This window comes from Chiloscyllium plagiosum, chromosome 7 (assembly GCF_004010195.1).
Source record: "Chiloscyllium plagiosum isolate BGI_BamShark_2017 chromosome 7, ASM401019v2, whole genome shotgun sequence".
Taxonomy (NCBI): Eukaryota; Metazoa; Chordata; class Chondrichthyes; order Orectolobiformes; family Hemiscylliidae; genus Chiloscyllium; species Chiloscyllium plagiosum.
Genome location: NC_057716.1, coordinates 19,331,426 through 19,346,512, shown reverse-complemented (window position 1 = coordinate 19,346,512; position 15,087 = coordinate 19,331,426). Strand labels below are relative to the sequence as shown.

General features: G+C 40.9%; 1 protein-coding gene across 7 annotated transcripts in view; it reads right to left on the bottom strand.

The window, feature by feature from the left end:
• Positions 1–9,408: 9,408 nt before the first annotated feature.
• The window catches only part of ube2f (ubiquitin-conjugating enzyme E2F (putative)), a 121,774-nt gene continuing 116,095 nt past the window's right edge, over positions 9,409–15,087 (bottom strand). For 6 of the 7 annotated variants that reach the window (XM_043693167.1, XM_043693160.1, XM_043693163.1 and 3 more), the window contains 3 exons: positions 12,802–12,834; positions 11,413–11,475; positions 9,409–9,976 (listed from right to left, as the gene is read on the bottom strand). In XM_043693167.1, the coding sequence (XP_043549102.1) occupies positions 9,926–9,976; positions 11,413–11,475; positions 12,802–12,834 (147 nt within the window). In that variant the 3' untranslated portion in view covers positions 9,409–9,925. The remainder of the gene's footprint in view (positions 9,977–11,412; positions 11,476–12,801; positions 12,835–15,087) is intronic. The other variant, XM_043693161.1, reaches the window with a different exon arrangement.

Below are 15,087 nucleotides of genomic sequence, written 5' to 3'. Positions count from 1 at the left end.
CTCCCTCACCACCAGACGCCTGTAGGAAGAACGCCTCATCTTCCGCCTCGGGACACTTCAACCCCAGGGCATCAATGTGGACTTCAACAGTTTCCTCATTTCCCCTTCCCCCACCTCACCCTAGTTCCAAACTTCCAGCTCAGCACTGTCCCCATGACTTGTCCGGACTTGTCCTACCTGCCTATCTCCTTTTCCACCTATCCACTCCACCCTCTCCTCTCTGACCTATCACCTTCATCCCCTCCCCCACTCACCCATTGTACTCTATGCTACTTTCTCCCCACCCCCACCCTCCTCTAGCTTATCTCTCCACGCTTCAGGCTCACTGCCTTTATTCCTGATGAAGGGCTTTTGCCCGAAACGTCGATTTCGAAGCTCCTTGGGATGCTGCCTGAACTGCTGTGCTCTTCCAGCACCACTGATCCAGAATCTGGTTTCCAGCATCTGCAGTCATTGTTTTTACCCATAATGATGAGGGTGCCTGGAACAAAAGGCAAAGGGAATGCTAAAGGTACTAGAGGATATAGATGCTGAAATTGGCATCAATGGTAAGCGCTAATAGTTGACAACAAACTTGAGCAGACCCCCAGTGGATGGAAGAGGCGGAAAGCAGACGGTGGTTATGAAGACGACATATGGATCAAAATCAAAATGGAAGCAAGTATTCATGGTCTGAAGTTGTTGAACTCGATGTTGAGTCCTGACGACTGTAAAAGTGCTTCAGTGGAAAACTAGGTGCTGTTCCTCCAGCTTGCAATGGGTTCACAGGAGCACTGCAGCAGACTTAGGATAGAAATGTTAGCATGAGAGCAAGGTGGTGTATTGTATTGAAATGGCAAATAACTGGAAGGTCAGAGCCATTTTTAAAAAAAATGCATGAGATGTGGGCATTCCTCGCTCAACCAACATTTATTGTCAATTCAAAATTGTCCAGAGAACAATTAAGAGTCAACTTAATTGTTGTGACTGAACAATATATGTTGGGTAGGTAAAAATGAGGGCTGCAGATGCTGGAAACCAGAGTCTGGATTAGAGTGGTGCTGGAAAAGCACAGTAGGTCAGGCAGCATCCAAGGAGCAGGAAAACCGACATTTTGGGCAAAAGCCCTTCATGCAAAAGCTCTATTCCTGATGAAAGGCTTTTGTCCGAAACATCGATTTTCCTGCTCCTTGGATGCTGCCAGTACATGTTGGGTAGACAAGGGAAGGAGTGCATATTTCCTTCCCTAAAGTACATTAGTGAACTAGATAGGTCTTTAAGACAATTGACAGTGGTCATATGGTTGCGGTACGCTAGCCTTTTCTATCCCCAGATTTTTGAATTCAAGTTGCAACACCTCTCATGGCGGGATTTAATCCCATCTACCCAAAACATTAGTCTAGATTTCTAAATTACTAATGCAATGACATTATCACCTCCCCTTCTCTGCTAGGTGACCACCCAGTCTTTCTTTGGTTTCACTGATATGCAGACCATACTGTGAGCCGTTGACTCAATTGAAAGAGTTACAAGTGAATCACTTCTTCACCTAGACAGTGACTTCTTGAATAGTGAGGAGGGAGGAAGTTAAAGAGAGTGTTCCTGTGTGTGTGCGTGTGTGTGTGTGTGTGGTAGCACTGATGGAGGCATATCCCAGGATTGCAGAATAGGAACACTCTCTGCAGAATATTAGGACAGAGGAAGAGAAGATGTATCTTGTTGTGGCATCCTGTTGGAGCTGATGGAAATGGCAGAGGATTTTCCTTTGAATGCAAAGGCTGATGGGATGGAAAGTGACAACAATGGGAGGGGAAGGGACAACAGTAGAAGTATATGACCATAAGAACAGGAGTAGAAGGTAAGGCCATTCGGCCCATCGAGTCCACTCCTCCATTTAATCATGGCTGATAGGCATTTCAACGTCACTTACCCGCACTCTCCCTGTATCCCTTAATTCCTTACGAGATTAAGAATTTATCAATCTCTGCCTTGAAGACATTTGACATCCCGGCCTCCACTGTGCTCCATGGAAGTGAACTCCACAGGCCCACCACTCTCTGGCTGAAGAAATGTCTCCTCATTTCCGTTCTAAATTGAACCCCTCTAATTTTTGAGTGCGAGCAGCAGCGGAGGTAAGACGAACCCGAAAGTATAGAATGGGTTGTACTTGGCACAGAGCCCTGCTAACCATGATTAGGAAGGAGAAGAATCCTCTTGATGATAAAAGATATATCAGATGCACCTCTGTGGAAGTTGGCATCATTGGAACAGATGTGATGCAGATGGAGAAACTGGAACAATGGAATGGAGTTCTTGTATGCAGCACGTTGTGAAGGAGCTTAGTTAGTCAATGTAACTATGGCAGATGGCGGGTGTGTAATAGACATTGGTGGTCAGGGTTTCCATTTCTGGTGAAAAGAAGTCAAGGAAGGGAAGAAACAGAGATGGACAAGGTGAAGGCGAGAGAAGGATGGAAATTGGAAGCAATTTTCTATTTCAGATAATAGATGGGAGCAGTACCCATAATGTCATTAATATACTGGAGAAAAAGGTGAGAGTGGGGTAGGACTGGAACAAGGAACATTTTACATACTCCACAAAGACACAAGCATAATTAGGATCTACGTGGGCCCCTAGAGCCACACCGTTTACTAGGAGAATGGGAGATGAATTAAAGAAGAAATTGAAGAGGACGTGGCAGGGACCCGAAAACTAGAAATTGTGGAACCAATCTAAGACATAAGAATCACGAATGAAAGTGGAAAGAGACCAAATGAGTGGTGTAAGATTTGAGTCAAGGTAGGAAGAAATAATTTCAGTGGGGTAAGAACAAGCTAAAGCAATGGATCTGCCAGTGGTCCTGTTTGTGGATTTTGGGAAATGTTAAAAGTAGGCTGTACAGGGTTGAGGAACTATGAAGTGAGATGATTTGGAGGGGAGCTCTGCAGAGGGGAGGAGGTCAATGACAGTCCTGAAACTAACAGCTAGATGTCCAGTGTTGGAGTCATGGTCCAGGGAAAAAACAGAATGAAGTGTCTGATGGTTTGTGCTGAGCCTCTGCAAGATAGGAGTTCAACATTCTCGATGACACAATACCATCCTTGTCAGGTTGGAAACAAAGTCAGGTCAGACCTGACAGAATGGAGTGCAGCATGTTAAGAGGCAGACAAGTTAAAGTGAGAGGTGAGCAAATAAAAAGTTGGCTGATGTCAACTGACAGTTCTTGAATATCAAATGTAGCTAACAGACTAGAAGGTAGAGGGTGGGTATTGGACATGGACCCAGGGTCCACGTAGGTGGCAGAGGATTTCTGTTGATATAAGAGGGCACAGAGATGAAGGAGAAAGAAGAACAGTTCAACATCATGCCGCTCCTGAAATTGAAGTGTGGTTTAAATCAATAAACCTTAGTCCTTTGCTGACCACAGACAGCATCAAGTTTTATTTCTCTGTTCATTCTTTGGATATAAACACAGCTTGAAAATGTGGCATAGCTTATGGTTGTCCCTGAAAATTATACTACAGTGAATAATCTAGGGAATTCTAGGACTGAGCCAGTGATGATGGGGATGATTTATATCAGGTCAGGAGAGTGTATGACCTGAATGGGAACTCGGAAGTGATTGTGTTCCAAGTTCCCACAACTAGGGAAGGGACAACAGACCTAGTTTTAGAAGGTCTTGTGGAAGAAGCCTTGCTGAGTTTTTGCAGTGAATGTTTGAGGTGGTGGATAAGATGCAAGCAAAAAGACTGATTTTTTTTTTGAATGATGTCAAGCTTTGAGTGTAGTTAAGATTCTCAACATTGATCATGAACTCTTACTGACCACTGCACCACAACAACTATCTTTTTCCATCTCAATCTCTCATTCTATCCCTGCAAATGATATACCAATATGATGCATGGCACATTTACCTTAAGTAAATGCTATTTTTACTATTTTATAGCCCATTCCTCATTCCTAAATCTTGTTTGGTTTGATTGCAACATACTTTTGTGTAGCTAATGTTCCTCATCACTTATCAACTCAAGCCTGGTTGTTGTCCACGTTGGCAGACATAGTCTAGCATATTACCTGAGCTAATCCCTGTCCAATAAACGGCAGCAGGTTGATGAAAAAAAGAATAGCCCCACCACTGATCTAATGAAGAGGAGAAGATCACTGATGAAGTAACTCAAGGTAGAGTGGCCAGGACACTACCCTGCCAGCAAAAAACTGAGCCAGAAATGATTGTTCACATGGTAGAAGTCAGTACTGTAGCTGCACTGGAACAACTTGGCTAGAAGCATAATTAGTTCTGGAGCAGAGATCTTTAACAATAAAGTGTGATGTTGAAGGAACTTGTAACTTTGCTGTGTCTCTGCACTCATCAGATTCTTGACAGCACCTGAAATAGTTCACATAGGGTTAAAGACTGCCATCTGTGATAGTGTGGGTATCAAGGAGAAAGCTAAGAAGAACCGATTACAGTATTCCAGACCTTTGGTTGAAGATAGTTGTGAATATTACAGCCTTTCCTTTTGTTTTCATGTGCTTGTTTCTGCTAACAATGAGAATGGGATGCATTTCTCTTCCCATTAATTGTCCTCCATAACTCTCAATTGGAAGTAGCAAAACCACAGAACTTTGATCTGATCCACTGGCTATGAGAATCACTTTGCACTATTGCATGGTTCTTCCACTGTGAAGAACACATGTAATCCTATGTTTTAAATTTACCAGATTAGTATTTCATTTTCAGGCATACTCCCAATCAAACAATAATGTTACAGCTTTCTTTTTAAAATGAGCATTTCACTCTCAGTGGCAATGTATTCTACAACCTAATCCCCATTCACTATATCAGCACTTATGCAATTACAAAAAAAAAGTCTCACATCAGACATCTCTGCACATTGATCTATAGCCAGGAAGCGGAGGAGTGGTTCAAATTGATTTTGGGGCAATTCAGTGTGTACAAGGCTGACATATTACAATCAAGACAGCCAATACACAGACGCATGATGGAAATGAAAAATATGTCCTTGTCTCACACCATCGCCCAGACCATGTTGCAAAGTGGTTCAGGAGCTGACTGGATCTCAACCAATTAGAATAATCGCAGTCAAGTTTAGACAGAGGTCCAGAAGGAAACAAACTTTCTGCATTTACATTAATGAAACAGCCGAGATAAGGTGAAACACATTGCTACTATTGGAGGGCTAGAACAATAATTGGAGCAGGATACAAAATCCAAGCGGATTTCTCCCAACATGACACTAGAATTGGAACAACTAATAGTCACTACAAAGTATCTTTTGATTAAAATTATCCACACCACATATAAAAGATACTCCAGTATTCTTCCATATTTAAGTCTACATTTTTGACACATAGAAGTACTTGGGAATAAAAAGACCTTGATGCTTGTTCAGCATTCAATGCATAATGCTCATTATATGCTTGCTAATAACGTAAAACAAATCGGTAGTAACTTGCAACAGATTGCTGAACAGACACAGTTCACCTTAAATATCTTCAAGGTGAAGATAATAGGAAATGATCAGATGATACGGCTTTCAATTTCTAACTTTTCAATGGTGGCTTATCTCATTATCAAAATAAATTATTTCTCTGTAATAAGAGGTCCGGTAACGAATTTGCAACAACCTTGATTGTTTGAGAGATCCAACTGGATGCCTGGACAACACAGCATTTTTAAGCAAATTAATCTTTCAATTTCAGTTATATTCTTATGGTCGATGAAAGTTGCAGCAAAGGTTATACTGATCAGAAAAACAGCTAACGGCATAGCAACCTTGGACAGAGACATTTATCAGAATGATAGAGTTTCAGGTTATCAGATGATTATGAGATCTCAGTTACCTTGAATTCCAGTAACATTATCCAGCCTAAAGACTTAATTGACAGGCCAAGCAGGATGTGCAAAACTGGAGACACTGATAAGGGACATGAAAGGATAATTCAGCAAAATATCAGTTTTGAAGAATGACTACAAAAGAATGGTGCTGTTGGGAGAGGGGCAAGTTGAAGAGAGAGAGAGAGAGAGAGATATCTTCAAATTCAATCACGTCGATTTAGATTTAAAAAGTTTCAACTTCAAAATGGATCATGTGCGTCAGCTCAAGATTTCGCCATATGTGCTTATTCTCAATAGTAGTTCCATGCTTAATAGATCGTGAACATTCATTCATAATACAATAATTGTTAAGTATTGTTGAAAAAAAGACATAGAACATTACAGCAAAGTACAGGTCCTTCGACCCTCAATATTGCACCAATTTTTCATCTTGCATTTATCGAACCACATAAGAAAATCGAACCTCATAAGGGATACCAATTTATCCTGCATGAGAAAAAGGGTGCGATTCATTGGCAGATGGTTGTATTGCCATGAAGAATGCACTACCCAATGTTAATTGTTTAAATTTTAAAAAAAAAGGACTTCTGATTGGACAAATCTTGCCATGGAGAAGAAACTGGGGTCCAGCTGCTCCCCCAAGCTTCAGTTTATTTGAAAAGAGCACAATGCATGGATAAGTTCTGCTTGCAGAGGACAGAGCCCTCCGTATGCACATAAACATACGGAGCAATACTATTTTAAAGGAGTAACCTACAATTAAGAACTTTCATCCTCTAACGGTATAATCTCTTCACGTTATTTCCTGACTTAGTTTGCTTGTCCACTATCACAATGTTGGCATCACTCCTCAAGTGTTAGTGAAGAGAACCTTCTTGAATCTAGGCTGGTTGTCTCTTCACTGTGTCCTGCTCCAATGCCGAGGCACAGGCAAAATGCCTGCCTGGCTTACTCTGGTTTTCATTTATCAAACTTTTTGATAGAATAGAGTAGCTTGCTTGGTCATTTCAGAGCAGAGTTAAGATTCTTCAACATTGCTGTGGGTGTAGAATCACAACTGCATATTAACTCAAGAACATTAAAGTGAAGCTTCTGGGTTTTTACTACCATCCAACAGTTTCATGATTACTTTACTGATACCAGCCTTTTGTTCCAGTTTTCCCTGGCAGCCTAGAATACAAATTCATTCTTTGTTCTAGTAAAATAAACACTTCAATAAGACTTTTGGTCTTATGCATTAGTTGCTGAACATGAAGCTTAACATGTTGTAAATTAAAATTCTGTATCCCATGTCTCACTTACACTAGAACACGCTGTATCATCGGAAGTGTCTGTCTCATTTTTCTGTATTACTATATATTGGAGATGTTAACAATGTGCAATCTCATTATTTTGGTGGAAACAAAATATTTTAGTGCATAATTAATGCGATTAGCTTGACAGTGTTCATTGGTGATATTTACAGCATGTATTATACAGATTTTAAGTCATGTTGCTGTTTGTTTAGAAGTTATTCAATAATTCATATGTTTTAGTGTACATTGGAAATTTTAAGTACATTTTGGAAATTTAGTGCATAAAGTAATTTTACAATGTAGATTGGGGTAAGGTTTTGCTGTGTAAAGTGAAGTTGTTTTAGCACAAGTTGCTGCCTGATTTAATGTAAATTGGAGATATCCAGTGGCATTCTGGAGATGTTTACAATACAATATGGAATTATTTTCGTGAATATTGGAGTTGCTTTACTTTCAGTTGCTATTTGATCAATACTTATTGAAGCTTCTTTTCGTGCACACTGTACTAAACTTGCTGATTATTTGTCCCAGCTATTATAAATGATTAAGTAGGAAGGTGGGTGGTTCTAGATGGTTAAGATCATCTGTGCAACACTAGGGAATGACATTTTGATAAATGGGAGTATTTGGAGACACAATGATAATTTATCAGCAAAAATGTCACTATGCAGAACAAATAGGTAGAAATTTGCATGATAGCGGATCAAGATGGATGATAGCTGCTGATAAAATAATAAATCCAGCAGTACAGCTATTGATTTCTAACTTTTCAATTGTAGCTGATCTCACTATCAGTGTGATCTATCTTTTGTTATAACTCATTTGTAACAAGCCCTTGAGTATTTAAAAATCTAATTGACTGCACGCACAACACAGCATCTTATAAATGATTTATCTTACAACCTCACTGGGTATGGGGTTTGTATGCCTTTTGTGTGATGGTTAGATGAACATGGCAGGAGCAGGTTCTATTGACAGTCATAGGCAAAGGCAACCTGGGAAAGCTACATTCGTTAGGGATTTAACCCCTGAAGACCATAGTTGGTTAGAAGGCCTCTTTCGATTAATTGTCTCAAGTTGGCGCATCCAGTCTCACTTACACAAATCATTGGCAACTTGTTCAATTAGGATCACCTTTCCCATTAGCAGTTTGGTTTACAAAGTATCACAAACTAGACAGAAACACCACTAGCATCTAGTAACATATCTCAATTCATATGTATGAATTTGGAAGATTCAGACAATATGTTTTTGAAGCTACACACTGATTGAGAACCTTCATTTACAATCAACAAGATCACATGGAAGATTGCATGTTTTAGAGGACACTTACCAATAGTATGGATGAGGAGTTAGCCATTCGGTCCACTCGCCCATCTTCACCATCCTGCATGAAATGATGGTTGCTTGATCCAGAGTTTGATCCTGTTCCTCAGAAATCTCACTTTCCAAACATACTTTATACAATCCCCAAGAGGTACAAATCAGTTATGCAGTTCACTACTGTGGCAAGACAAGGCTGGAGGGGAGTCTTATTGGGGAGAAAAGGGGTTGCTCAGTGACAGAGAGGTCAGTAACACAAGGTGCTAGTGGGGAGAAGAGTTACCGAGGGGCAGTGTGAGAGACCTTGCTTAAAATAAGGAGAGATAGGGGGGGAGGGGAATAGAGACAAATGAATTACGGTGGAATAGTGAGGGAGCTAAATTAATGTGAATAAAAATACAAATTGGTATCACAACATTGAGGAGGAGAATTTTCTGAGAAATAGTGAGAGACCTACATCAATGATACAATAATTGAGTGTGTACTGGCTGAATATTTGAGGTCATTTCTGTGTGTAGAAATGGTGGGCGAACCATTACTTGTGGGTCAAGATTCAGTGGAATAATGGTAGATGTGAGAGGCTCTTTGAATATCAAAGTTGACAGTTAACCAGCTGTTGAGGACAGTGCACTGCAGGGCAATGTCCACAGCTCAACACTTCAGCCATTGTGAGGACAGACATACACACTTATAGGAAACACTGTACACACTACATATGCATATATGCAAGTACATTATATACTACACATATAACAATATATATGCATGCATACAAGTGCACAACATATTTTTCACATTAGGAAATATATGTACTTATAAGTATGCCATATATATCTCACAGATATAAACCTTAGTTTCTGCTAGGGGATTACATTTTGCGAACAGATTCAATTCACATCTGCACCAACAGACTGACTTTATCAATTAATTGACCAAGTGGGAGTTATGGGACCAAGTAATATGTCCAATTTATTTAAGGCAGTGCCCCACCCGAGGATAGAGACACTGGCTCAAGTGTTGCTCACTGGATTTTCCACACACAGTTGTTTAATATTTGCAAGCCACATGCTGTTAATGCTTCAATTAAACACTTCTGTCTTAAGACACTTTGTTGCAAAATATTGTGGTTTCCATACCACACCAGATTACACTAGAAAAATGTCCATTTTGATTCACTCAGTAAAGAGACAGACTCCAGATGCTCTGTACAATCCTTATAATTGAAGAAAACTCGACTATTTTGCCACAATAAGAGTAATTATTCTTGAATCTTAGCCCAAAGTTGCCCATCACTTGCTGTACTGTATTGACGCTGAATTCAAAAATAGCACCAACAGCCTTTCTTCTTCATAACAACACTGTCACTGGACTGCCTCAATCCAGTGTTTAATTGATGATCGACATCAGAAGACAGAAGACTTGGCTTCTACAGCTTGAAGTAAAGTGTCTCATAAGGCAGTTCATCTGATCATCTTGCAAAGCGCTTAATATAATCCTGCACTTTACTCCGAAAATCCTCCTGCAGGAACAACACAAACAGTCAAACATCAAAGATGTTACATAACAGACTGGTGCTTATCCTTAATACAAAAGGCTGACTGGAAAAAAGGGGATCACTATAAATTGGGTAATTAGAGGCACACAGCTCAGTTGCCACTGGAGAGAAACATCCAGACTCAATAATCCTGACAAACTTAATTAGCATTCAATAAATTATTTGGTAATAAATTAAAATCAGTACGGGTTTCTTAAAAGTAAATTGTGTTTGATTAATTTGATTCAGTTTTGAGGAGGTAACTGAGAAGTCTGACTGAGTCATTGAAAGTCCATATATATTTTCACTGCAAAGACATTTGACAAAGTGTCATGTTCTAGACTAGTCAACAAAATCAAAGTGTAAGGGACTAAACGGACAGTGAAAATGTGGATACAAAATTTACTAAGGGATAGAAAAGACAGTGTGGCGATTGGTTATGTTTCAGACTAGAGGGAAGTAGTGTTCCTGAGGGTTTGGTTAAGAACCACTTTTCTTGTGGTGTGTGTAAATGACCTATGCTTAGATGTAACTTCAAAGCTCTCACAATGTTATAAACCTTGGAAATATAATAAATCAGGAGGAATATATGAACATATTTCAGAGACTGTGGATAGCTGTATGAAGTGGGCAGAGACATGGCAAACCAAATTTAACAAAATGCAGTAAGGTTGAAGTGATAAATATTTGCCAAGAAGTACAAGGATAGGCAATACAAACTAAATATTAAACGGGGTGCTGAAACAGAGTTCAGTAGTTAGTGTACATAAACCTTTACAATGGCAGGACAAATGATAAGCTGTGAGAGACCATGTGGAATCTTGGTTTTATGAATAGACAAAAGAGTGAGAAAGCAAGGAAATTTTGCCAAGCTTTCTCAGAAGGCTGGTTTGGTTTCCGCTGCAGCATTGTACCCAATTTTGGGCATGATATTTTAGGAAGCATGTCGAGGTTTGGGTGAGGGGACGGAGGACATTTACAGAATATGGTAGCAGTTATGTGGAGATACCAGGGAAGCTGGGATTGTGTTCTTCTGTACAGGAAAGACTGATCAATTTGTTACAGACATTCAAAATCATGAACTTTTCTGATAGCACACACAAGTGAAAGCCACAAGCGAGCATTTATTGGTTAAAAGTTGTACATGTTCAGTGAGCTGAATGGCCACTTTTTATGCTGGATCATTATAAGATTCTATGATCCCAGTAACACTGCACACAGCAATTTTCACCATAAGAAAACAAGAGACCTTTTTCCAGAACCAAATAGATTACTCCACATATACCACTACACACTGATGACCCCTCCCTCACTTATATAACACTGCATAACCACACTTGTGCCTTCCCCCTCCCCCCAACAGAAGGAGTTTACAGTTTGCCGTCTTTGGTGGTGTTCTCTTAGTACACAAACTGACCCACCTTGTCACGCAGATGTTGCTCTGCAGCTTCAATATTCAAGGGATCATCAAAATTCAAGAGATCCTATGACAGAGAGAAAAAAAAAAGAGAAATGTTGAAAGCTAGTAGAATTTTAAGGCCATTCATCTGACCAAAACTAAATGTACATTGGGCTATGTTCCAATAGTAGGGAATTCATGTCAGAAAGTGAAGAAATGCTGAACCACGCAGAGCAGGAGGCTGGTTCGTTCTGACGCTCTGCTCTACTAAATTAGCTGCTCTCAGCTGGGATCCAAACAGACATCATAATTCGATCTAACATCACAGTTCTCAAGAAATACTTGCCCATAGACGTTAAGGTGGAATCAAATTCAGATAGGATGTGATGTTGCCACTAATCCAATCCATACTCATTCACTGGATTTGTACACCTAGAATTACTATGGGTTTGATGGTGCCTGCGGAACCACATCCTAGCAATGTATCCCTCCAAACCTGATACAATTCTAGCGTGTAACTCACTGCTAATAATGATTATTTTTGGTATTACTTGCTGTAATTCCCTGGAGCTGAAAATGTGTTGCTGGAAAAGCGCAGCAGGTCAGGCAGCATCCAGGGAACAGGAGAATCGACGTTTCGGGCATAAGCCCTTCTGCAGGAATGAGGAAAGTTTGTCCAGCAGGCTAAGATAAAAGATAGGGAGGAGGGACTTGGGGGAGGGGTTTGACTGAGACAAGGTGTGGGGAGGGGAAATGAGGAAACTGGTGAAATCCGAGTTCATCTCTTGTGGTTGGAGGGTTCCTAGGCGGAAGATGGGGCGTTCTTCCTCCAACCGTCGTTTTGTTGTGGTCTGACGATGGAGGAGTCCAAAGACCTGCATATCCTTGGTGGAGTGGGAGGGGGAATTGAAATGTTGAGCCACAGGGTGGTTGGGTTGGTTGGTCCGGGTGTCCCAGAGGTGTTCTCTGAAACGCTCCGCAAGTAGCCGGCCTGTCTCCCCAATATAGAGGAGGCCACATCGGGTGCAGAGGATGCAATAGATGATGTGTGTGGAGGTGCATTTTCAGCTCTGATCTCCAGCATCTGCAGACCTCACTTTCTCCATCTAATTCCCTGGAACCCCTCTATTAAATTACAACCTGTAACTCACTCATGGTGTCTTGTTATGCCACACAGGAATGTTACATGAATTACATTCTTAATGGTTTTAGGAGGGGCATTTAGTACCTCTTATTGTTGATTTAATTACAATATTTCATACTAGCTGCCACTTAATGGGTTAACAGTGTTTGAAATAAAAGAGATGACTTTCTGTTCTGCTACCCTTCCATGAATGATCCAAAGCAGAGCAAATCCTTGTTTAAAATTTTGTTTTAACTCAACATAATTTTGGTCTGCTTAGATACTTACAGTGAATAATGAATTCAATCCCCAGACCACATCCTGTGAGGAAAGAATACAGCAGGTTAATTACATTGTGATGTAACAACACATAATGTTGGAGTAGAATAGGAAAGAGAGTTAATGTACTTCACAGCTAAGCAGGTTTGCAACTATCTGAACATCTTTTTGGCTGTCTCCTTACGCTTTCACCCCTGTATCTCAGGGAAACCTGTTCACAACTGCAAGTACTTCACTGAGAGATGTGTCCACCATCATGAATGCACTCTGCCAGCATGAAAATGAAAGTCACCTTGGTCCCAGGGGTCACTAGCCCATGTGGGGAGGGGAGAGGAGGAGGGGCTGGGGTCAGAGAGAGAGGAACAGAGAGAGAGAGAGGAGAACAGAGAGAGAGAGAGAGAGAGACATACACACACACAGACAGACAGAGCGACAGAGAAAGAGAGAGAGAGTCAGAGAGCGAATCAGAGAGAGAGCGCGAGTCAGAGAGAGAGAGAGCTCGACAGTGAGAGCGCCAGAGAGAGAGAGCGCGCGAGAGAGAGGGGGAGGGGGGAAGAGAGAGAGCGCGAGAGAGAGACTGATACGGCTGATGCTGAGCTGAACCTGAATGGTGCTAAATACCCTGTCAATACAGAGACCATTTCAGGCTGCGACTTGTACATAGCTTAACAAAGTGTAAGCATGTGGGACAAGGGAACTAATTTTAATTGAGAAAAACCAATAACACAAGTCAGGATCAAATTACAGAGATCTTCAAACTAGCAATTCTAATTCTTTGCAATGCCTTCCAACTCTACAATTTCCTGAATCTTTCTCTTTCTCCAACCCTGGCCTCTTGTAGATCCTTCCATCATTTCGCCCCATCAATGCCAACAGTGCCTTCAGCTGTGTACACTTCCGCTTCTCAGAGTCCTTTCCCACCTTCCAATTCTCCTCTGTCTTCTTGAAACTAAACTCTGACCACCTCTCCCGATAAGTACAACATTGACTTGGGGGTCCAGATTTGTCCGATTATGCCCTTAGAGAAATTTGCAAGATGCTTCCTATGTTAATGGTACCCTGTGGATAGAAACCATTGCTGCTGTCAACAGCTAACTCTTTTTTTTAATAATCTAGAATTTTGTTCCCCGCTGTACATCACTTTTGCCACCATGGCCAGGGCAGCTGGTACTCAGGGCTAAGAGGGGACAAAGAAAAACCCAAATTTTTGTTCAAAAATTTGATGTATTCCCAACTGAGGTTAGTGCTGCTTTGGATTTGCTTCATCTTCCACTCCTTATCTTGGACACAATGATTAACTAATTCAATGTGATCAAACCTGGATGTTTAGCTCAGGACTTGATGACAGGGTCTCAGTGACTCATAGCACTATTGCTCCTGTTTTAAAGCATTGGATTATGGAGAAGAATGAACATTTCCTGTTTTTTAATCACACACTGCAAAGTAACTTGCTCAACACAAAGCAGAGCCAGCACTACTCTGAAACCAATTCATCCTTAATCACTGGAGCCGGGGTGCAAAGGAGAATGAGAGAAATGGAATGTGATGGGGCAGGAGAGATGATGGTAAAGATTGTGAGGACAAGCAAGAGGAGGAAGTGAGACAGAGTGTAAGAGATGGAAAGCAAAGGAGTAGGAGGATGAAGGAAAGGGTGACAAAGGGCAACATGAGAATCGGATATATGCACAGATTGCTGAAGTTCAGGTATGACATGCAAAGTGATGGTATGAGAAAGTTGATGGCTTGAAAAGTATGGTCATGTTCACTCATTTGAGCAGCAGGACAAGCAGTTCTTGTTTCTCAGGCTTTGGTCACTCTAAAACGTGGTTCCTCAGTTCACTGGAGGTCCAACACTTCAAACTGACTTTCAAACCAAGGGAGCATAAGCCAAAAGCAGTCCTAGCAAGTTAGCTGACTTCACCGATAATCGAAGGCTTAATAGCTTGCACATAATAACTTGCACTGATATGGCAAAATGCTCAAGAACTTCACCGAAGTATTTAATCAAAGTGTGATACTGAGCCAAAAATGAGATATTACGGCATCAGTCAAGAAAGTCAGTCTTGAGGAGCATCTTAAAAGGAGAGTTGTAGTAGTTTGGTGAGGAAATTCCAGAGTTTCGGGCCTGATGGCTGAATGGTGGAGGGATGAGAATTGAGCATGCTGAAGAAAAATTGGAGAGCACAGATGTCTTGGAGGGTTGTGGGACCATAAAAATATTTTGAAACAAGGTGAGATTTTTAATATAGAGGCACTGCTTATTCAGGAGACAATCATGAAGCACAGTCCTGATGG